This window comes from Cheilinus undulatus, linkage group 21 (assembly GCF_018320785.1).
Source record: "Cheilinus undulatus linkage group 21, ASM1832078v1, whole genome shotgun sequence".
Classification (NCBI taxonomy): domain Eukaryota; kingdom Metazoa; phylum Chordata; class Actinopteri; order Labriformes; family Labridae; genus Cheilinus; species Cheilinus undulatus.
The window spans coordinates 21,320,576-21,343,920 of record NC_054885.1 but is presented as its reverse complement, the minus strand read 5'-3'; the positions used below and the strand labels follow the sequence as shown (position 1 = coordinate 21,343,920).

The 23,345-nt window shown below is 37.4% G+C and overlaps 3 protein-coding genes across 5 annotated transcripts in view; 2 read left to right on the top strand and 1 right to left on the bottom strand.

Moving 5' to 3' along the window:
* LOC121529528 (UNC93-like protein MFSD11) overlaps positions 1–12,199 on the bottom strand; it is a 15,614-nt gene extending 3,415 nt beyond the window's left edge. Inside the window, exons 1-12 of the mRNA XM_041817459.1 lie at positions 11,730–12,199; positions 11,182–11,237; positions 10,967–11,074; positions 10,809–10,888; positions 7,614–7,710; positions 4,072–4,130; positions 3,770–3,920; positions 2,817–2,866; positions 1,456–1,521; positions 1,247–1,372; positions 996–1,170; positions 768–903 (exon numbers count right to left, since the gene is read on the bottom strand). Coding sequence (XP_041673393.1) covers positions 768–903; positions 996–1,170; positions 1,247–1,372; positions 1,456–1,521; positions 2,817–2,866; positions 3,770–3,920; positions 4,072–4,130; positions 7,614–7,710; positions 10,809–10,888; positions 10,967–11,074; positions 11,182–11,237; positions 11,730–11,819 — 1,194 coding nt within the window. The 5' untranslated portion in view covers positions 11,820–12,199. The remainder of the gene's footprint in view (positions 1–767; positions 904–995; positions 1,171–1,246; positions 1,373–1,455; positions 1,522–2,816; positions 2,867–3,769; positions 3,921–4,071; positions 4,131–7,613; positions 7,711–10,808; positions 10,889–10,966; positions 11,075–11,181; positions 11,238–11,729) is intronic.
* Positions 12,200–13,358: 1,159 nt separating this feature from the next.
* On the top strand, positions 13,359–17,473 carry ubfd1 (ubiquitin family domain containing 1). 2 transcript variants are annotated; one of them, XM_041777837.1, is made up of 8 exons: positions 13,359–13,493; positions 13,611–13,702; positions 15,198–15,470; positions 15,553–15,761; positions 15,843–15,908; positions 16,049–16,154; positions 16,233–16,315; positions 17,055–17,473. In XM_041777837.1, exons 2-8 carry the CDS (start codon positions 13,687–13,689, stop codon positions 17,163–17,165), a joined length of 864 nt encoding a protein of 287 aa, XP_041633771.1. In that variant the 5' UTR covers positions 13,359–13,493; positions 13,611–13,686; the 3' UTR covers positions 17,166–17,473. The 2 variants fall into 2 exon arrangements, with proteins under 2 accessions (XP_041633771.1, XP_041633772.1); XM_041777838.1 differs by having other exon boundaries at positions 13,475–13,493; positions 13,671–13,702.
* A 949-nt stretch (positions 17,474–18,422) lies between these two features.
* rmi2 (RecQ mediated genome instability 2) lies at positions 18,423–22,357 on the top strand. 2 transcript variants are annotated; one of them, XR_005991376.1, is made up of 3 exons: positions 18,423–18,770; positions 20,433–20,634; positions 21,913–22,357. XR_005991376.1 is itself a non-coding variant. In XM_041778039.1 (2 exons), exons 1-2 carry the CDS (start codon positions 18,491–18,493, stop codon positions 20,582–20,584), a joined length of 432 nt encoding a protein of 143 aa, XP_041633973.1. In that variant the 5' UTR covers positions 18,423–18,490; the 3' UTR covers positions 20,585–21,359. The 2 variants fall into 2 exon arrangements, 1 of the variants encoding a protein (XP_041633973.1); XM_041778039.1 differs by lacking the exon at positions 21,913–22,357 and having other exon boundaries at positions 20,433–21,359.
* Positions 22,358–23,345: the final 988 nt, after the last annotated feature.

The window sequence follows — 23,345 nt, the reverse complement described above, 5'->3', positions numbered from 1 at the left end:
TTTACATAGAGAGGGTCCCCTCCATGGAGTCCATACAAAAAGATTAGGAAAAAGTGTTTTTAATCATTTAGGGTATTTCAACTCTGTTTTAGCACCAGTTTGGTAGAAATCCCCATATTGTGTCACAGAATAAGAAGAGTCTTTTTTTAATATACAGCAAAATAGACCCAGTATCCTCATATGAGTACATCTACTTCTTTTTTAAAAATACCTTTTGTTGAGATACAATGTGTAGTTATTATACTTATCCAGTCCTACTAATCTCAGATAAGTAGAAGATATCAAAAATTCATAACAAATGAAAGCTCAAGTCTCAGGAGGATAAGAAGAAAAACCTTTTGTTTATGTTTTCCCCTATAAAGCCTTATAAAGGAAAGATTCTCTTCACCTTTGATAAACAAATAATGCTTGAAAAAGTAGCTCTAACCTTTGTTTTGGAACCATTGCATTATGACTGCAGTGACTTAAATATGAGGCTTTGATTTTTAATTCAAAGACAAAACCAAACATGTAATTTATATGCATTCAGAAGCCGACAAAAAAATAATCCAATTTCCAGTTCAGCAAAGAGAAAATAACACAATAACTGGGGTTTAGTTCTTGTTAGAGACCAATTTTCAGGAAGCAAAGGAAGAGATTAAAAGGCATGTGTTCTTTATTCTTTTCCTTTTTAATGAGGTTTCAGGTGAATTTATTTCATGCTTGACAAGACAAAACCTTTACCCAGCTTTGCTTACAATGCCGGAGAATTCGCAGCTCGGGATTACCTGGATGAATTTGAAGATGGCGAAAGCAGGCGTGCTTTGTTCGGCATAAACCCTGCCTAATATGCTGTACAGCTGCGTGTTGAAGCAGCTGTCCCCAAGTCCGAGGAGGAAGCTGCACAGCAGAGCGATGGATACACTGACAGAGAAATAAAGACTTTATTAAAACAAAACTGAATCACTATTGGTATTCAAATTAAACTCTTGCTTCTTCCTAGCAAAGAGGCCTACCTTGGAGTCAGATACGGGCTCCTTTGGGTGGTGGTTTTCAGGACGACAGGAGCATCACTTGGGATGTTGAGGAATATTAAATAGAAAGCCACAAAATGAACAACCATTCCCAGAAACACCACTGAGGTGCGTCTGAAGCGATTGTTCTTGCACACCAATCCAAACAAGCCTCCACCTGATGAGAAATCACGCAAGCACAATGACCTCCAGTGACCTTAAATTATCTAAATGACACACGAATGCAAACTTACCCACTATTTCTCCGATTCCCACCATAATTCCAGAAATCCCGATCAAGCCTTTTGCTGCATCTCCGAAGTGCGCTGTTGCTCCAATGCACGTTCCATACACTCCACTGTAGAAAGATAGCTCCAGGCCTGGGGAACAAGGAGCTGTAGCTGTGAGCCCTCACTGGAGGCTCAGATACTTATTACATGAATGCATTCTCCACATGACTTACCGCTGTATGCCATGCAGGGACTCAGGAGCAGTATGGTCTTAGCCTTCAGAAGCTGCAGGATGGTTTCTGAACAGGGACCCACACACATTTGAATTGCTAATAAACATATATTATATTCCAAACACATACAGCTGGGCTTTTTTTAACTTTTGTACTGAGCTCACATAAAGATACAAAAGCTTTTCTTTAAAAGGAGCCATGCCCCTACGTTTGTTTATACATGCTTGAGTTCACCTTCTTGACTTCAATCTGCATGCATCTTCAATAAGCCTGATACTTTTCAGGCAGGTGTACAGATACGCACAAGACAAAAGGTAATCTGATCATCCAAACTACTTCAGGCTGCACTGACGGAGAGCTAGAAGCGCAGCCAGGTTTCCAGATGACAAACATGATGCTATCTGAAATAAAAGTCTTGCAGGGGCAGTTTTTGTGTGCTCTGTGATAGATTTTTATCCAGATGAAAAAAACAACACTTCCTGCAAGACAGAGACTAAATGCAGTGAAGCGTAGAGAGCCAGAGGTTACCTGCAGTATGCAAAGTAACAGGATGAAAATGAAGGTGAGGTCTTAAATACTAAATGTGTATCTCAGAGGAAATACACTATCAATACAAATTAGATTGAACAACACAAATTCATGCTTGAAGGTAAAAACATGCTGTTACTTCAACTACATTTGCATTTTTAGCAAAGATAGTCACCACTCTGGTCTAGTCTGAAGTTCACTATCCTCACAATATCCGATTTGACTTTAAATCTTTAAACTCATCATCTCTGGGGGACTTTCTAATGGCTGTATAGCATCCTTAACTTTTGAATTTGCTGCATAATCAGGTGAGTTTTGAATAAACCAGTAAAACTACCAATAGGATGGAGTGGTGCAAGCCTTTGTACAGACACTAATGCTCCCCAGAAGACAATTATGACTGCAAAAGCCTGTAGTTTTTCTAAACTACATCAAATTATAGTGTTTGTCTTATGTAGGAAAAAAAATGATTTGCATCACTGCAACCTTTTTACTAGAGGTGCAACAGTTGTAAACAGCAGTCTGAACCAAGATCAAATCAAGAATCTGATGCTGTTGCCCGTGATTCAGCTTGTAAAGTTGCAGACAGCTGGTTGCAGGAGGTTGCAAGCATATACAGTGCCTATAAGCAGAATTTAACAGAAATGAGCTGCGCGTCTCTACTTGTCATATCTCATTTTTGTTTAATGGAGAGCCCCCAGTAGACAGAATTTACATATCCTGTGTTAAAGACAAAGTGAAGTGATAAAATGCATGCATCATGGGCTAATATTTAGATGGGACTGGGATTACTGAATCAAAATCAGTGTAGGAATTCACACATTCACACTTACTCAATTCTGTCTTGGCGTCCTGCAGGGCAGTGTTTGCTCTGTGTTTATACCTATAAAACAAAGATTTATGAGTATAGTGAACAATAGCCTAACTTCTCTAAAGTAAAGGAAAATTCAACTTATCTACACGAATTATGATGAGTCTACAAAATGCTTTAGCTTCACAGTAAATGATAGCTCCCCACTAGACTCATTGTTTTGCTTTTGGACACTCTTAACTCAGACAAAAAGCAAAACCAAAAATACCTGCATGGAATATATTCCCCAAACAGTGTATGAACACAATCTGCTGCCACAACAATGTCTGATGAGGAGGGAACAGGTTTAGTCCAAAACAAGCTGTCTGATCCTCTAATTTCAGTCTCATGGTGTTTTTCACAGAGCTGACAGATTATCTTCTACTTGTCACAGTCATGTTGAAACTTTAAGCAGTCTTTGTAGACAGCTCAGTTTTTTTTTTACATAATTCTCTATCCTGTGATTTAAAGCAAACCTTGCCATGTAGATATTTAAATCTGTCCAGGCTGGAGGATTTTTGAGGCCTTAGACTTTTGTCACTCTCAAAGAAAATCTTCCAAGCCCTCAAATCTTCCTGATTGCGACCTACTTGTAAAAAGAGCCACCGTCAGGCTTGACTTTGTCCAAATTGCAGTAATTTGAAGAGAAGTAGTTGTTGCCATTTCTGAAGAATAAAATTGCTGAAATACTTCTGCAGAATAGCAACACTGAGTTATCTAACTTCAGGCTGTGTTACAAGCAAGGAATAACTTCTGTGGTGGTTCTTTGATAAGTTAGCCTGGTTATTTGTATGGGCATTACAATCCACTCAGATTTGTTTGTATATGAGGTATAAACCCAGTCTACCACCTTTCTATTTTACATCTTTTCCAGCTACTTTCAGCCCATAAAATCAAAGTGAAAACCAGGTGTTATCTAAAGAGGCGTTCATTTACATCATGCGAGTTGATGTTGAGAGCAGCGACTGGCCTTCCTCTTCAGAGAGCATCTCCTCTGCATGAGGACTCTTCCTCAACACCAGGAAGCTGAGAGTGCCGAGCAGGGAGACAACCAATAGGGACAGGAAAATGTTTTTCCTGCTGCTGTCTGAGAGAAGAAGATTACATTAAACCCTTTAATTAATAAACACAAGATATATTAACAACATTAAGCTGGAGCACATTCTGAATAAACAATCGCTGGTTTAATTCTCAGGGTGGATTAAGCATGAAAAGTGCTGACTCATTGTTAGTCCTACCTGGTATCTCTGCTCTTCCATTCCAGTCAAAGTAAATGTAAAGGTTGCCAAACAACATGCTGTGAAGAAAGTACAAAGGGCAACAAAGTGAGGTAATAATAATAGACATCACATAAATATTATTTCAGAAAGAATAACACCATAAATTTCATAGCATTCATGGATGAAAACCAGTGTTCCCAGCATGTGAGTGTCAGATCACACACTCACTGTTCACACTGCATCCATTAAATATTTGATTCTCTGACCTGTACATTTTCCCCATGAAAAACAATAACATCTAGTGCTTTTATTTTGAAGTTGGAGAAACAGGAGTATGGTGCGTTATATTGATTGATCTATCTGAACTTTATAACAAGCTAGCAAGCTCTATTGACTAAGAAAAGTGGAAGAAAATCAAGAAACCATTTCTGTCAGGCTCTCTTGGGCCCTTGTCAGATCCTGTCCTGGTTCCTCACCCACCTCAACCCAAGCGACAGAGAGGACAATGGGAACAGGCGGGGCAGGGAAAAAATGATGCGCTGCTTCCTGCTACGTCACTCATTTTTTGTAACTTTTCATAATTTTATTAAACTAATTCTAGGAATGGGAGGACTACAATAATATTGTATTGAAGTAAAAGTACAGTTTGTTTATTTTAATTTACTAAAGAGGAAGTAAAATTACTCGAAAGACAGTCTAGCTGCAGACTGTTCTTCTCTGACGGCCGCTCTGACAGACTGTTCTTTTCTGTCGTAAATATCACAGAACAGAAATACACGCTAAAACTTTTGAGATAAAATCAGATTAAACTTATGTTTTGAGTTAGAGTAAGGGTTAAGGTAACCTGCCTGACCTGCAAAACCTAATTATAACACATTTAATAAAGCCAAGTACACAGTCTGCTTACAGGAAATGAGCTGAAAGCATTCACAAAGCACAAAGCAGCTATGTAAGATAAGTTTCTACATTATCTAATTACGTAACTAAATTAGCTTTAGCTATGTTTGCCTAAGCTTACGTTGCTTAAGCTAACTTAGCCATAGATAACAGGGCTATGAAGCTAACAGAGTTACGTCGCTAACGTAGCTAAAGCTAAGCTCACAAAGCAGCTTTGTAAGCCATAAAGATATGTTATACATAGCTAAGTTAGCATTAGCTTTGTTTGCTAAAGCTCACGCTGCTGAAAAATATTTAGCTACACTGGCTTATGTAGTAATGTTTATTAAATAACTAGTGTAGCTTATTAGCTTTAGTTAAAGCTAATGAAGCTAAAGCGAGCCACTGTTTGTCTAGTTACTTCTAAAAAAGGTCAACTGAATCCCAGATTAGACCTCTTATCTTTTTCTCTGTTTTATTTATGAAATGTTAGTCTGTGATGTTTGCAGTGTGGTTATTTCATGAATGTAACTGCTGGACTTTGTTCATGAATAAATTTTAAATTAAAAAAAAAATCTTTAACTTGAAATATGTTGTATCTGCAAATAACGGCACAAAGTACTGAGTCATTGTATCTGATACCTGAGGTGGTTGAAAAGCAAAATATGATTTCCCTTTATGCAATATGATTGAGAAGATAAATCTCCTGCCATATTGTTCAAATAAAGGCACACATTTTTAATAAACTGCAGTGCAACTGCAAATTTGGATGTTGTGTGGAAATTTTGGCTCAGTCCCATTTCTAACTTTGTGTTTGGGCTACTGAGGAATTCCTGGGCACATAAAAGGAAACGTTTTAATTGTTTTGGCACACTGCTCATTCTTTATGCAATGAATTCAAACATCTATTCTCAGATTTTGCATGTTTTCACCTTCTGTCAATCTGTTCTACTTAATTTAATCACTGTTTATCTATATAATGAAAAGCATGCGAAAGAATACCAAGCATCTAACATGGCCAAGCCTATTTGCAAAGTCCCTTCCCTATGGGCCTTCAAAATAAAAATAAACAACACAAAATGGAGAGTACAAAAAGCAGCCCCGACAATGAACAAGTATACATCAAGAGCAGAAAACTACACCTGAATATTAAATCAAACTGACAGTAAAACACTATAAACAAAACCTTCTTAAGATCATGAAGTTGTAGCTTGTTAAAAAAAAAGACTCCAATACAACACATTTCCTCAAATCTATAAAGTAGCTGAGCTCTGGGCCTCTGGTGATTGTTGGGGGACGGACTCACAGCCTGCCAGTAACTCTGCCTTCATCTGCCTGTGATTTGTTGTCCTTACTGAAGAGTGATTCCAGTCAAACCAGCTCTCAGTGGTATCTTTAACACTAACGGTGTACTTCCCCTTTTCTTCAAATGCACAACTATGATCTAACGAGGAAGAAAAGCAGTTTAAAAGTGGCCGCTAGCCCTGCCTGTCTGGTCTGTGCTGAATTTTCTTTTGCATTAGGTCTCATGCAGCTTTTGACAGCAGCTGCATTCACCTGTGGTAATGATGCTGCATATTTTATTTCCTTATTTTAGTAGCCAACTTTTTCCAGATAAAAATAGGTATTAAAAGTGCAGCTTATACACCAGATTTTACGGTAATTTGCAACATTGTAACAAATTGGCCCACGAATTGGAGCAAATCAACCGAACTATATGTAGTCATATACGCCCTTTAGTGTCCCAGTTAGGGCAATCAGTGTACAAACCTCAGATAAAAAGAAGGAAGAAGTATCTTCTCCTTTCATGGCAAACACAGCAGTCTTTTAGAGTGCTCCAATCATCTTCTGGCTTTTATTAATCAAATATCAGCTAAACTAAAACATGGAGATGAGCAATTAGTCTGTTCTAAATCCTTACTGGGGGACAACAGGGGTTATTCATAAAGACAACAATAACTGCACCCCCCGTCTGCAGGCTGTGAAGAACTGATTCATAAGTTTATTGTGGCAGGGATCACTGCTGCCGAGTCAGATTAGCGTTGCCCTATTGTGAGCTTTGGCGCAGGTGACAGCCAATGTAATTATTATACTAAAACAATTTGCATATTTTAACAAATACAAATTAGTTGTCCCAGCCTGTAAGCATGAGCTGAGAGCCAGATACAAGGGATGAAAAGCCCTCCTGTAGATCACTGTTTTTAGAGGCCTGGGTGTTATTTCTTTATTTCCAGAGATATGGCAGTGTGTTTCATCAAATATTCTTACAACAAATCCAACATTTTTATCATGTCAGGCTAAAAGTATAGACATGTATTTGGGCTGCGGCTGTGCTGTGATTTTTCTGATAAATGAGGATGGTTCAACAAACAAAGAGGCTGCTTTTTATTCATTCAACCCAAGGATGAGAAGAAATAATATAATTCAGAGCAAATTAGAAGCAACCTTGAATCAAGCTAAAACGCAATTTACGAGGAACTGCAGGTGCTGGAAATAAAAAGTATTATATACAATTCACTCAAGGCAAGAAAGAACCATGTAATTATAATCTAAGTATTGAAATGCAGTGTGATTTAAATTAACTTTGAAACTCTAAATGAAGTAATGCATGGAGGTAATGCTATCAGGGCTGAATTCATTGCTGCTGAAAAGACTGAGACTAGAGTCCCATAACTACTGCATACCTGCACTGTAAAAGAGCCCAGAACATCCCCGTGTTCCTGTTGATGGTGGATGCCTCTGAGTTCTCCACAAGGAACTGTCCTTGAGCCGTCCAGAGCACTGCAAGAGACAAAGGTCATTTCAGGTGGGCAAAAAATAACCAGTCAGTTAATTACCAGCGTGAAGCCAGGAATGATCTTTCTCATGGTTAGTAATGCAACTAACCACAAAAAAAGCCTTCAGGACATGATGTGAATTCATCCCACTGTGGTGATTCAAGGCTGAAAATGCCCTGATTAATTTCTCGTCATATTTCTGCAGTAAAAACTCAAACGCTTTTGTACAAGCAGCAAAAATATGAGGGCTGATTTCTGGTCCCTTCACTATTTTGGGCTGACACACATAATCCTGCTCTAATATTGATTCATACTTTTTGATAGGCTTCATTCCAAAAACACACAGACAAAAGCACTGCTTAGTCACTATTGATTACTCAACAGTGAGGAAATGAATCAACTTCTTTTTTTACATGCTAATTGGCTGCACAATGCCTGTGCTGAACTCCTCAAATATGTTGTTTGGTTTAGAAGTGATATTACCTTTATTGTTAAGAAATAAAAATGAGTGTTTTGTACAATTTTGTGTCACTTGGTATGCAAAAGATGCACTCATCTTGATGGCAATATTGAAGTATCATTTAACTATTCATCATTATCTTACAAAGACAAATATTGATCCACGTAGTCAACTTGAAGCACCTGCAGAGTATCTGGATGGCAACAAAACAGTCTGATATTAAATGGAAGCCTAATTATTGCCTGAAAAGGCAAGAGAGGTATTCAGCAATAAAACTGACTTTTTATTACTTTATTCTCTGAAAGCGCTGTCAGGGGGGACATTTAAAACTATATGAAAAGCAATAAGCTGTAAAAAAAAGTTTTCAAAACTGTTTCAATGAGAAGGATTTATTGTGAGGTTGCATGTTAGACATTTACAACAAAGAAGGATGACTTTTATTACAGATGCACGATATTATCAGCATGATATAGGTATCAGCAGATAGCTAAGAAAGTGAATTATCCCATCAGCAGACATGGAAATTTCTGCCTATATTTAATCAATAACTAGAAAAGCACTCGGAGAGCGCAAACCTCCGCCATTAACCCTATCTCCCAATAGTAAAGAATCATTTAAAAAATTCCTGGATCCAGACAGTGATCCGGATTACTCCCAAAATCTAATCAGTTCTTCCTTATGCCATTTCTGACATTTCCTGAAAATTTCATCAAAATCCATCCATAACTTTTTGAGTTATATTGCGAACAAACTAACAAACAAACTAACTAAAAAACCCTGCCGATCACATAACCTCCTTGGCGGAGGTAAAAATCTGCCTATACCAGCTGTAAATACGTTAGTGGAGTTTTAGGCTGGACCAACAGATGAACATCAGCTGGAATCTTTTTTTAGTTCATAACCATTCCTTACACTTTAAAATGTGTTTAAAGGACAGCAATTTGGTCATTTGTTCATCTTAAAACTTTGAATTATGTGTTTAAGGACTGAAGTTTAAGGTCTGAACTACATTTAAATACTGGTTTCAATATCAGTATTGCCTATTTTTTTAAGCAGAGAGGGAGAGGGAGCACATGTTGTGCAGCACAATGTTATAATAGTTTTGGTTTATTCATTTGTTTTGTTTTTTTTTTTTGTTTTTTTTCACTTTCAGTCAACTAAGCGTACTTGTGAGGTGAGACCAAAAGGGCCAGAAAAAGGAAATGTCACTATGTAAAAAAAATAAATATATTCAATAGGCTTCTTTACACTTATTTTATTTCATCTATTCTAATTTCAAATTTGAATACAACTCAAGAACTAAATCTATCACAGTGTGAAGTATTGATCAAACAAATAAGGACATTTTACACTCCAAAGGCTACTATCAAATGCTAAAACTTAAAATATTTTGGCTCTACATTTTATATTATTTTCTTTAAGTTAGTTCTGTAAGCACCTAATACTGAGTTGTTTTTGAAAAATCTTCTTTTATTTTACTCATATATATAGTTATACATAGTATATAGAATTTTTTTCTGGTGATCTTACAGCAGTTATGCCCACAAAAATGTAAAAACACTGGTGCTTGCATACAAACAAGAAGAAGGAGGCATGACTATGGTTGATAAAGAGGTGCTGTGTTAGTCCTCTCTGCCCAGTACTCCATCACAGAAACATCTCCGTTTTGTTCACCATTCAGTACATTTGTTCAAAGTCCTTTCTGAATCTCATAAAGATGCACACGCTAATGCTGGTGTCTGTTGCTGACAGATACAGAACAGAGGAAAGACACAGCGATGTCTCCTCATCCTGAAAGGTTCTCCTTTTCCAAAGTGGACTTTTGACAGCTTCTAGCCCCTACACAAAGATCTACACCCATAAAATGTGCTAAATTAAGAAAAAAATATATAGATACAGACACGGCAGAATTCCTGCATACTCTTTTGTTATGGGTTACTAATAATAACCTTAAGGATGTATTTTATTTTGGGTATATATTAAATCTTACATATCGCTAGTTTTTAAACAGATATTTTGGGGTGTTTATGCCTTTAATTAGATAGTAGCAGAGGGGATAGAGCTGGAAAAAGGGTTTAGATTAGGGGAAAGACATGCTGGAAAAGGAGTTACAGGCCAGATTTGAACCCTGTCTGCCTGCTACTATCTTCACCCCTATATTGCTTTATATGACTAGTAGCATTAAGTCTATTTAAAAATGTGCTCAGTGACTGTGTGCAAAAACTGGTTAACTAAATTTACCAGTTGCACGTGTCCAGGAAAACATTTTTTGTGTTATTGCAAACATCAAAATTCTGGTATGAATTTCCGAATAATTTTTACAATATCATACCGTGATTAAAGCTGTAATTTGAATCATTAATCAACATAAAGAAAAAAATCCAAAAGAAATAGGAAAATAGTGTTGATTTGTTGAAATAAATTAACCCTTATGAGTTGATGATTTCTATTAATGAAAATGAAATCATATTTATCAGATGGGAGTGAATTATAGTTGGAACTGATGACCTGTTAGAGCCAAATGGAATTCAGCATGATTTACCTGAATTTATGGAAATAACCACTGTCTCCAGAAGCATTGTTACAAACTGCACACAAACACACAAAAAAGTGATGTGCAAGATTCATGGAGAAGAACTTACTGGCTGCTCCGATGCCAATCAGCACAGATGTGAAGTAAAGGGACCATGTTGTGGGGATGATAAACACAGCAATGTACCCACTAGAAGAAAAAAAAGAACAATGAGGAGTATCCTGTTTTAGCATCTCTCTTTGAAAATCTTACCATAACAATGTTTACCTGTAGAGTAGGCCACTAAGAAGCATTGTAAATTTCGGTCCAATTACTGCAACGACTGTTGGTGCAAGTAAATTGGAGAATGAAAAGACCCCATAGATGATTCCCAGACTGGAAAGGAAATAAAAAAGTAAGAAAACAAAACGATCACTATTTCGAGAAATGTGCTTATTTGAGTACTTTCCTACAGAGTTTTCTTTAGGACCTGCATGACCTACCTGTGATAGCCACTTCCACTGAAAGTATCATTTCCCAGGCTTTTCACCACAGTTTGCTGAAAATAGGAGGGGGGAAATGTCAGTGCAGCACACTCTAGACAAAATAGGTCATAATTACGCCCTTAGGGTAGTCATCCGGTATGATAACTCCACTGCCCATTGAAGAAAATTAGAAACACGAGATGCCCAGACATTCAGCTCTGATTGGCTTCTTTCTTGATGTCCATTTGACATCTGCTTGTTTTTTTTCCCGATTAAAATTTCTGATAATGAATTTTCAGTATGCCTATTCAAACAGATCATTGTTCCTCTGCATAAAAACCAATGCTTGAAGATAAAATTCATTAAGTCACGTGTAGGCCTATCAGCAAATATAACATTTCCAACAGCTGTAAGTAAAGCAGATTCATGAATGACTTGTAGAGCCAAGTGAAAAAGAATCTCTTTTGTCCATTAAAACGGTGCCTGCTCCTGTTGGGAAACAACGCAAACAGAACAAATGCCGAAGTAGAAACGCTGAAAGTAAAGAATAAAGTTCGCTAACGTACCTCTATGTTCCCCGTTGTGGTGAAGGCGGTAAAAATGAACAAAAATCCCAAACCCAAAATCACAACGTTGAAAGTCCGCAAGTCCGCCATGTCGTTTTCACTACTCGACCTTAAAAACACATTTTAAATGTGTTTCCGCTGAGTTAATATTGTGCTGTCGCCTCCTTTGAACTTCAGCTAGATAAGAGTCCTAAACGGATCCATTAAAGACTCGGACACCTTCATTACAACTGAGTCACGCCACTGAAGCTGATACTTTGTTACAGCAGGCTATACTAATGCACAAACAGCAGAAAAGCAGGCAGAGGTATAGTGAAGAGAATAGGGCACAGATAGTAACAGTACGGGACTGTAATAAGAACACTTCCCTCCTATCATGCCAAGTACGCATGACAACTTGTGACTTTTATTAAAACCAATTTTTGCGGTCTTCCTTTTTTCTCTTCTTCGTCATGGTTGTCCCCATCCTCTCTCTCCTGTAACTTCTTCTTCTCGTGCACTTTGTTGTCATAAACTTTCTCTTAGCTTTGCTGCCTTCCAGAGGTAACCAGGAGGATTAGTCCCGCTTTAAGCTGGATAAATTGTCATTTAGACAATGAAGACCCTTATTTATCGCAAATTGTGTGATATTGAGACACGGTAGACTATGTTTTTGTCCTTTTACACAGCTTGCTTCACAACCACGTATGCAACTGGCGAATAACTGCCTCCTGATTTACATATTTCATATGTTCATCCACAAAACTTCTAAATAGGCGGATAGAAAATAGATCCCACTTTTAACCCCAGCTCACAGAAACAAGAAGTAGGCCATATATTTTTTTAATCACGAGGTTTGGCAGCTTAATGCCATTTCATGATCATTCAAATTCTCCAAATTGGCTGCAGCATTCACATGATGATTGACAAACCGAACAAAACAGTGCTGGAACTGTGACTGAAAAGGGCAAGTAGCTATAAAATTGTTCCAGTCATATCAAAGGCAGTTTATGTCTGTCTGTTTAGATTTATTATTCAAATTCAGCCATAAGATAAAGGTTGGCTAATCAAATGTAGGAGAACCAACTCATTTACCACGCTTATTTTCTCAATGCCTACTACCGATAAATCCCCTGTTTAATTCAAACAAATATATGTGAGTCTGTGTACATGCCATGTGGAAAAGATCGTCTAGTTTTATTTCTGCGGCTACCAAATTCATGAAGATGTTGGCTGACTGCATCAGGCCTTCCAGCCAATACCATGTCAACAATATCTTTCAAGGTTTTTATACTTGTTGTCAGGAGGCGAGACATTGTAAAATGTTTTTTTGCAATGATCGGAGATTTTTTATTAATATTATTATTATTATTATCCAATAGTTGGCGATAGCATACTTTAAACACTGAAACGTCATACAAAATAAGGGAAGAAGAAAAACTCAACCAATAGTGATTGAGGAAAATGCCACCTCTCGGTGTCTTCATTTGCTGCCACAACAACGAAGAAACTTTACAATGCAAGAGGATTCACTACAACATACTTCCGGGTTTGCCAAATTCCACTTTATGTTTATACTCCAATTGTTTGTTTCTTCTGGATCTACAAAGTAGTCTGGTCCGTGCTTGAATTAATTCGCTTTATGATATTGACGCTTCATTTACTTCATTAGATACGGAGGCTATTATGCCAAACGGTTTTATTCTCAACGACGCATGCGCACATTTTCTCTGTTCTCCCCCTCTAACGGCCAACTGAAACTGTAACTGTTTTAACGCTGTAGCGGTAAGTATAGCTACATTCGTTATAGCCATTTGAAGAAAAAAATTGTTTTTTTCAGTGTACTGTGCTGTCACGGTTGCATTTTGGCTAAGACCCGACTTTTGTTACAATCTTTCTTAGCTTCCTGAGTATCAGATCTCATCCTACTCTCTGTTATCTCTTTGCCACAACCTACAACAGATTGTACACAATCATCATGGCGACCCAGGATGGTGGGTATTGAGAAAATATACCAGTTTCTCTTCAATATATTTGCATTGAGCCTAAACACGGTTTATAAACTAACACATGTAATTGACCGACATGTTAATGTATCACGCTTTTGTTGAAATATTGTGTAAATTTACGCATCTCTGTAACGTTTTTTCTTGACAGGTTCTCCAGTGTAGCCAGCTAACATAAACGTTTGCTAACATTACTGCAATTTTGCTACATTTCGAAAGGCTTGAAGTTAGAGTTTGGAGATTTAAAGAGTGTGTGATTTAAAACGGATTTCTTCATCTTTTGTGGAAATGGCTTAATGTGCTAAGGTTGTGAATGGTAACGACGAATTACCTACTGCCAGTATGTTACGTGAACCTCACCAGTTAGTAACCAGTCAGGCCAAGCGTATTAATTTACAAGATCCAGGGTTATGTGGGAACATATTTTGTTTCAATAACATAGTCTATTTTCGTATTGAGATGGTTATATCTGGTGTATTCCTTCAACCAACACACATTTCAGAATTGTTTTCTTGTAATAAAAAGAGAGAGCGAACGAAAGAGCTAGAAGGACCACGAGTGAGGAGGACCAGGGTAGCAGAAAGCGAAACCAGACTTTTTATGACATAGATTGAACTGTTGACTCACCGCCATATTTCCGTAATTTAACTTTGTTTTAACACGAGTATTAGCAATGTACGCTTAACAGTTGTTTTATTTTAAAGATAAGCCTTGAAGAGAGCTGTAACTACCTCTGGTTAAAATAACCACATTTCGATTACTCCTCCGATAAGACAGTATTCCGGTATTTGCAAGTTTTCGGATGTCGATGTGCCGCAACTGTAATCATAGGTCTTTTATTTAAAAATGGAGTGATACAAATTTTTTTACCGTAATTTATCACTTTTGTGACTCCAGCTGACACTCATGGCCAACTGAAATTAGTTTGTTTGTTTGTTAAGCTCTATCAAGTGAAGATAAAAACAATCTGGAAAAAAAAATGAAATTAGTTGCAAATGTCAAGTGGTGCAACCGCAGATGAAGCCTTATATGTCTTCGATATACACAAATATATTTACTTTTTTAAAACAATCTGAATGAGAATTTAAATTTGAAATTAGTTGTAAATGTCAAGTGGTGCAACCGCAGATGGAGATTTGTATCTCATTGGTATACATACATACATATATTTACTTTTTTTCTTGACAGTATAGCTGAAGAGAGACAGAAAATATGGGGAGATAGAATACAGAAAGAGGATGTACAAAACATATACAGTATGAGGATTACACCCGGAAGCAAGTGTGTTTTGGACTGTAGCCTATATCGGTGCCTACTCTACTGACTGAACTAAATTGGCTCCTGCCAGTTGTATTTTCTTATAAACATTTGCATCCAGCTGGGGAAATGTGGGGTTTCTATTCTGAGAAACAAAACCTTTGCACTCAAACTCTTGGCAGGATTAAATTTAAAGCATCTAAAGCAATGTTTTATTGTGTTCCAGGAGGTGAAGAAGTCATAATGGAAACTGAGGCGAAGCCACAAGAATCTGAACCACTATGTGAAGGTGCTGAAAAAGGTGACACAGAAACGGCGTCCCACACAGAAGCAGGGAATGCCACAACTCAGGAATCTAGTATTAGCAATGGGGACGATGCAGATGACCAGCGTGAGATGGTGGACGTGAAGATTATCTGGAACAAGAAAAAATATGATCTGAAAATTCCCCTTGATGACACCGGAGCCAAACTAAAAGACAGCATCCATTCACTCACTGGTACAGAGTCTTTCCAAAACTGTTCACTGAAAGTGATCCACAAAGAGTTAAATTTAATAATATACTTATTTTTTCTTCCTAGGTCTTCCACCAGCAATGCAGAAAGTGATGTACAAAGGATTGCTCCCAGAGGACAAAACGCTACGAGAAATAAAGATTACAAATGGTGCAAAAATAATGGTGGTAGGATCAACAATAAACGATGTATTAGCTGTGAATACACCCAAAGAGGTTATTCAGCAGGAAGTCAAAGCTGAAGAAAACAAGAAAGAGCCTTTATGCAGGCAAAAGGTAAGATTAATAACATCTTAGAGTTATAAAAGTCAAATATGTATGATGTTTTGTGGTTTTAAAACATACCTGTCATTTCAGCAACACAGGAAAGTTTTGGACAAAGGTAAACCTGATGACATAATGCCAGCCATTAAAGGAACAAAGGTGAGACAGGGTGATGGAGCGAGATCAGTTCTTGTTTGTTTGTTTTTTATTGACTGACTCAGTAGTCTAAAGGTATGTTTACTCTTTATGTTGAATACATGCTTCTAATATCTGACTTAACTTTGTTTTCCCACCAACAGGAACGATTACCAACAGTGCCTTTATCTGGGATGTTTAACAAGTCAGGAGGAAAAGTTAGACTCACTTTCAAACTGGAGCAGGATCAGTTATGGATTGGAACCAAGGGTGAGGTATCAGCTGATCTAATTTTGCCAAATTCACGGCAGCACAAATAATGATTGTTTTTTGTGTTTGTCTTCACAGAAAGAACAGAGAAAGTCCCAATGGGCTCCATTAAAAATGTAGTTTCTGAACCCATTGAAGGCAATGAGGACTATCACATGATGGTAACTATTCTTGCATGTCAACTTAAATGTCAAATGCTCTAAGGCTGAAGCAGTATCAGAAATGCTAGGAACAGTTGGTGAAAATTCTTTAAACTTAAACATCTTTGGTTCAGCAAAGAGTTCCTCAGTTTCTTGTTGAGCTGCAGTCACTGTAGTTTGTGTGCATCAGATTGATGGGGCCATCGTTTGCTGTTTTGGGCTCTGCAGTGGAGCGGGAAATGTCACTGCTTTCTCTACATTAACCTTTCTGTCTAAAGGCACTTCTCTTCTTCATTGTCAGAGAAAAACAGAAGTCCCGGAACGAGTAACTTAATTGAATCGGGTTGTCTCGAAGAGATCAAGTTTTATTTTTAGAGGAACAAATGATGTGTCAAAGCAGCATTGATTTACCAAATATAAAGTTCAGGATAATGTTTTACAGCTAAAAGTGACTCTCAGCAGAGTCACTTTTCAATACAATTTTATACTGGCAGAGCTCTTACAAATGCAATCATAAAAGCATGTCATATATTAGCATGATACGCATAGGGATGTATTTTGTGGCAGAGCTAAAAGGGTTTAAAATGTAAATCGGCATGGAAATTTGAATTTAAAATACTAAGCTGGTCATTGAGAGAAATTTTCTATAGTGAGTTGTGAACTAGAACTGAAAAAACTTGTATTTACTGTTTTGTTTTAGACTTTGTGTGCAATTTCAATATACTCTTTAATGTGACAATGATTATTTACACTTTCACAGGCTTTTCAGTTGGGTCCTACAGAAGCGTCTCAATATTGGGTCTACTGGGTGCCTGCACAGTTTGTCGATGCAATCAAAGACACAGTCCTTGGAAAATGGCAGTATTTCTAATGTGCCTCTTTTTTTGATGATGAACTTGGATCGAGAGGACGAGCCAATGAAAAATGAAACTGGAGACAGCAGTGAAGCATAAGGAACTTCTTGGAATATTTTGGAAGGAACCTATGGATGCCTACGGACTAATCATGTTGTTTTTAGGTTAAAAGGTGCACTATGTGGCAGCATAACATTTCTCAGCCCTGTTGAGCATTCAAGGTTTTCTGCAAATCCAAGGGAAAATGATGAAACAATTGTACAGAAATTGCTAACACTTTTCTTCAGTTATTCTTAAAGAAATAAAAATTATTTAATGAAATGTATACTCTGTGTCATTTGCCATTTTTTCCTGATGTACTTTGTCCACATTGTTTTTTAAGAGAATTTATATGGAACAAAAAGTGCACATTAACTCATAGTAGGTATTCGTTTGCTAGAATGCACACCCTAAATCTAGCTGTATGGAAGCTATTACTGAGCAGCTGTTTTACAGTCCTGATTTATATGGTGGATATGTTCTAGACTGTTAACAAAGGTCTTTTAAATGGCCATTGTCTAGCCTGCAAATTTCCCAAAGTAACTGTTCTTGTGCAGATAGAAAATAAAATATTTTTTGTCACCTAGTATTTTGAATAACAGGTTTATAAATTTTAGGCTGCCTTTGAAAGTGGCTTATGGTTTACCTCAAAGAGAAGGGTTTGAATAAAATTTATTTTTAAAACAGTTTAACAGATGATGTTATCCTTGACCCAAAGATTAAAAGCCGCAAACTTTTTGAATTAGTATATCTGCCATGTTCAGTTAGTTATTTTCAAGCCATTTCAAAGCAACCTGGGCTTCCATTACACCCGAGCAGTGCCACAGGCTGATCGCCTCCATGCCACGCCGCATTGATGCAGTAATTCATGCAATAGTAGGCCCAACCAAGTATTGAGAGCATAGAAATAAACATACTTTTCCGAAGCCTGACATTTCTGTTTAAAATATCCTTTTTTATTGATCCTATGTAATATTCTAATTTTCTGAGACACAGAATTTTGGTTTTCATTATCTGTAAGCCATAATCATCAACATTTCAAGAAATAAAGGCTTGAAATATGTCACCCTATGGGTTTCACTTTCTGAAATAATTAACGAAAAATATTGAACTTTTTTCATGATATTCTAATGTTTTTAGATGTACCTGTAAAAGCGAGTTGTGAAGCTTACTGTGAAAGACTACACACCGGAACCGGAAATTATGTAAAGAGCACAGTGACGTCATGATAATTGTTTGGCGGGATGTGGTTAAAATACGAACTTAGAACTTCTCCTAATTTGCTCTACCAAAAAAGTCTGTAATGAATAACACAGCCGTAGAGAAGAAACGTCCACCGCCCGTGAAAGTGTTGTCCGGTCAGCTGAGGACGGCGCAGAAACGGGAGACCGCAGACGGCGGGGATGGGGTTCTTATCAAGCTGGGAAAGGGTCGCACTCTGCTGGTCTCACTGGTGTGGATGCAGGGGACGGTGCTGGAGGTCCAGCTGGACAGAAACACCGTGCTGCTGATGGATGAGACGGGGACTTTTGCTGTTCATGGTGTCAACAACATCCCCAAAGGAAAACCGTGTTTGTCTCAAGGTGAATTAATAGATAATAAGAATACAAAACTGTAAAGTCTGTATTTACATGTGGGGCTATTCTTTGTCTGACTAAACGGCACAAATAAAAATCAGCTGGACCCCCAGCGACCATGGAATTACTTTTTTTACTTATTTTATTATTTAATGAATGTCTTTGCCTTTCGTTTGATCTGCACCAAATGTCTACAGCGGGTTATGTAAGGATGCATAGATGCACCAGCTTATTGGCTAATAGCCCTTTTCACAAACATCAGTCATAGGCAAATAATGTGGTGCGCTTTTTATTGACACTGTATTTCCTAGAAATCTTAAATTAGGGGAAGCCCTAAGCAGATGTACGTCTACATTTTAGTTAACTCCCCTTTCCTGTGATAAGGATGCATAATATTATTGAAATAATACGGTTTTTAGCAGATATTTGCTTAAAAAGTAAATTATCACCATTGTCAGATATGAAAACTCCTGCCAGTATTACCTGGAAATATTAGTCTGTATTTTCTGTAAATATCAGCCATTTATCGTATAAGTTTGGGTAGTTTAAGGCTGGAGCAACAGATCTGTGTCAGCTGAAGTTGTTTTTGTTTAGCTTCATTCCCTAAACTTCAAACTGTATTTCAAGGATTGACGTTTCAGGTCTGAACTACATTTATACATCAATGTCAGCTAAAATGATTGGGCAAATATTAGCATATATGATGTCAGAAAAATCTAAATGTTGGACATCAATAGTAAGGAGTAAATTTTATTAAGTTCTTGTTTTTTTTATGTAGTCTCTAGTGCTGAGTACATTTCTCGGAATCCCTTGATACTACTAAAAGTAACTCATTATGAGCAAATCAGTGTTGATATCCCAATATGAGAAATTAAATAAGTTGAGATCTTGAGAGAACAACCAAAATGTACTCGTTACTGTGGGAAAAATAAAGCCTAACATTAGCTCATGCAGGACACTGTAGTCATACACCCAGCTTTGATCAGCTGATCCTAGTTGTCACCTCCCAGCTCCCATAGCCAATCACAGCTCTTTTTCTCAACACAGTGGTCTATTTAAATATGACACACTTCTTACAGATCCTTTCTTGCATTTATGCTGATGACTACGCTGCTGGCACAGCTTCACTTCCTCCACCCCAGCCTCCTCCTTTATAGCATAAAGCTGTTGCACTCTCATATTCAGATTAATGCTACTATTGACTGATTGCTTCTGAACTAATTTTATTGTATTCAATACAAATTGCCATAATAGTATCTATCCATATGGGGCTTTCTAGCCATCTTTTGAGCAGAGCCTTCTCCACCAAGTTAAACTGGGTATCCAAATTACAATGATATGGTTAAATGTAAGATGAGTGTTTCTGACTGAACCAAGTAAAAATGAAATGTATAGATGTTTGTCCTCTTCAGCACTCTCATAAATAATTAAACCTCTGTTCAGTCAGGTTAATTTGATTAACCTTCATTCACTTTGAATAAAAAAGAAATTAAAAAGCCAAAACAAAAGCAAAATTTATGAATGAGACTGTAGATCTGAAAACTGCAAATAATGTCTCTAAAGCAGGAACAGCTTTAAAACGACGGCCTCATCTTCTCCCATCATCAACTCTGTTACCTGGAATCTATTGTGCTTGAACAATTGACCACCTGCTGCTTCCTTTTTCAGGCAAATATGTCATGGTGATGGGTGTCATTGTGGCCATCTCCCCGGAGCCAGTCATCCGCGCCGTGAAAATGGCAGACCTCTCTGAGCTTTCTGCGCTTCACAGACGGATGTGGAAGCTGGAGGTGGAGGAGCTGCAGCGGCTGTTGGTCTGAATGTGGAGTAAAAAACCTGCTGCTGTCGAGTGTGCCCGTCTGTATTTGAGGTATAAAGCATAATTCTCAACTAAAGGGAAACCTCACAGGACTGAACAGAGGATTTGCCTGGCTGGCACAGAAATGTTAGCGTAGTAATGATGTAAATATGACAAGGACTCTTATATGAGATATCAGTATCTATGCTTTACTGTGTGATGTTTAAATAGCTCATGTATCCCACTTGAAAAGATGTGCTGGATTTACAGTTCTGAGAGTTTCCAACAGGTCACTGCAGAAGTGACCCTACTCTGAAAATTCTTGACACATGGTTATCCAGCTGGAGGAATAAGCTCTACAGTAATCTTCCTTAAATTATTTCCCTCCATAATTAACTTGCTTTTGCTTGGGGAGAAAAGAAACACCAAGGGCATGCTGTATCTTTAACTTATCTTACAAAATGGCTCATTAGATTATCATCTGAAATCAATTAAGACATGATGCCAGATGGTTTAACAAGTATTTAATAAAGGCAATGCTGATTTTCAAAAATACTGATGCTTTTCTTCACTAAAATCTGGGATAGCAGTTCAGAAAAGTGTTTGGTTTTTTGCCTGTGACATTGAAAAGGGGTGAAATTAAGTATATTTTCTGTTGTGCGCAAAGTTTGAATTTAGGTTCTTATGCTTCATTTGAACTTAGTCATTTCTTCTCCTGTATGGCCAAAGGAAACTGCATGTTGTTGATCTTACACAGAGATGGACTTAAAGCTCATTCATTGGGGATTAGTATCAAAATCTGGTACTGACATGGTACCGGTACCAACACATCCAGACCCAATTACAACACAGATATCGATACTTGATTTCGATACCCTGCTACCCCAAATTAAAGGCAGGAAAAATAATGTGTAACTTTTATGATTTATGTACACTCACTTTGTTTCAACTGAGTGTGGATATCTTTAAATTTTTTTGCTGTCTGGAGTAATGTCTCTGGTTCTGCTTTCATTTTCCTACAGAAGAAATAATCAAACTGACTGACAATATGAATTTTGCTTGAACCTTTGACACTAAGAAGTAAGACTGTCCTTTTCTTATCCCATGCACTGGCATCTTTTAAAGATATTTATGCAAAGAGGCAGGTTTTATCTCTGGCAAACTTTCAACACACTTGTTTTCTCTCAAAAGTAGTGATTCAGGCACCGGCACCGTATAAAATGTATCAGTTTAGCAGTGGCATCAGAAAAAACCTAAACGATACCCAACTCTATCCTTCATGCTCTGTGTTTGATATGAATATTCACAGAGCCTTCTGTCCATTATCTCATTTTATATGATTTTCTGCAGATTCTGTGGAATCTAAGGACAAAGACCAGACTCTGCAAATCCACCAGTGTTCTACAGTGTTGGCAGTACTCTTCACTTCAAACTCATTCTATTGTATGTGATACTGTATGATGTTGCTTGCCTGGGCTCAGGGACAGACAACTACAACAGAAAAGAGATGGAGAGAAGTTAGGTGCAAAGCCTACATAAAAATATTGAACGAAGCCTGAGAGATATAAACATTTGGTTGCTGAAGGGAGCTTTGAGTCATATCAATGGTGGCGACCATATTGAAAATGTAATTTTGGATTAGCTATGAGTCAACCTTGAATCATGCATCATGGCAGCATGTATAAATAAAAATCATTATCTTGTCAAAAGTGTTGATCTATTTTTATATGTAAAGGTATTAAACCTAGGGATCCGGTCTGTGTTGTGATTTTTGTTGCCAGTTCTTTTAAATAAACATTTCTTTCCCAACTTTAGTGTTACTAAACAATGCATTTCACGGTTGCTTTCTTTTAAAAACGTATCCCTATCATTCCTCTTTCAGAGTTAGGGCTGAAAGCAGCGGGTGGCAGTAATTGCAGATCCTGCCCACACACGTGCTTACAGATGTCAATCATACGTGTTAACGGCAGGGGTGGATGGTAACCAATTACTTTTACTCAGATTACTGTAATTCAATAGTTTTGCTGTGTACTTGTACCTTTTGAGGACATTTTGAAATCATATCTTTTACTTCTACTTAAATAAGTTTTGACCAGAGTAACTGTACTTTTACTTGAGTAGCTCTACTCTACTCTAACTTTCCACCTCTGCTGACTACACTGTATTTCAAATCTGGGGGATGTGTTGGAAGAATACCCATCATGCCCTTGGGGAGAGTGTTTAGGTGTGTTAAAATATTGCCTGTTGTGCAGTGATCCATTCTTCTGGTCATTTTTCAAGTGAATTGTTGTTGTTAGACACATTTGCACTATGAATGAAGTTATCCACTGAGTTATGAGTTTCCTCCCGTGACTTCCTGAAGGACACATTGTGAATATTCTTCATTATTATGCATTGCCTCATGATTAGGTTGACTCTCTGCTTTGTTCTTGTCAGAGGAGACACACCTTACCACACATTTTCCAGAGTTACTGCCACTGTCAAATTGTAAAATATTTAACACTTTCAAAAGTGTAGTTTAGCTACATGTACTGTGGACAAAGACATCTTTAAAGTTTTAAATGTAACTCTATATGTGTTAATTTAACACTGTCAATTTTGTTGTGTATTTTACTTCATTATCAACATGTGACTTTACCTGAACAACCTGGTTGGAGATACATTCTCTTGAAGTTCTTGCCAATAAGGAAGTTTTTTTTTTACTGTTAAACTCTTCAGCATCTACTCAGTACTTAAATAACCATAAGCATGACCTCTTCAGATTGTCTCTGAATTATCAGGAA

Bases quoted from the DNA above. Each gene is read 5' to 3' on its own strand.
- ubfd1 (XM_041777837.1), top strand. The intron at 15,909-16,048 runs GTGAGACAGGGT...TCCCACCAACAG, and splicing joins CAGCCATTAAAGGAACAAAG to GAACGATTACCAACAGTGCC. The intron at 16,155-16,232 runs GTGAGGTATCAG...TTGTCTTCACAG, and splicing joins GTTATGGATTGGAACCAAGG to AAAGAACAGAGAAAGTCCCA.
- rmi2 (XM_041778039.1), top strand. From the start codon at position 18,491: ATGAATAACACAGCCGTAGAGAAGAAACGTCCACCGCCCGTGAAAGTG. The intron at 18,771-20,432 runs GTGAATTAATAG...TTCCTTTTTCAG, and splicing joins AAAACCGTGTTTGTCTCAAG to GCAAATATGTCATGGTGATG.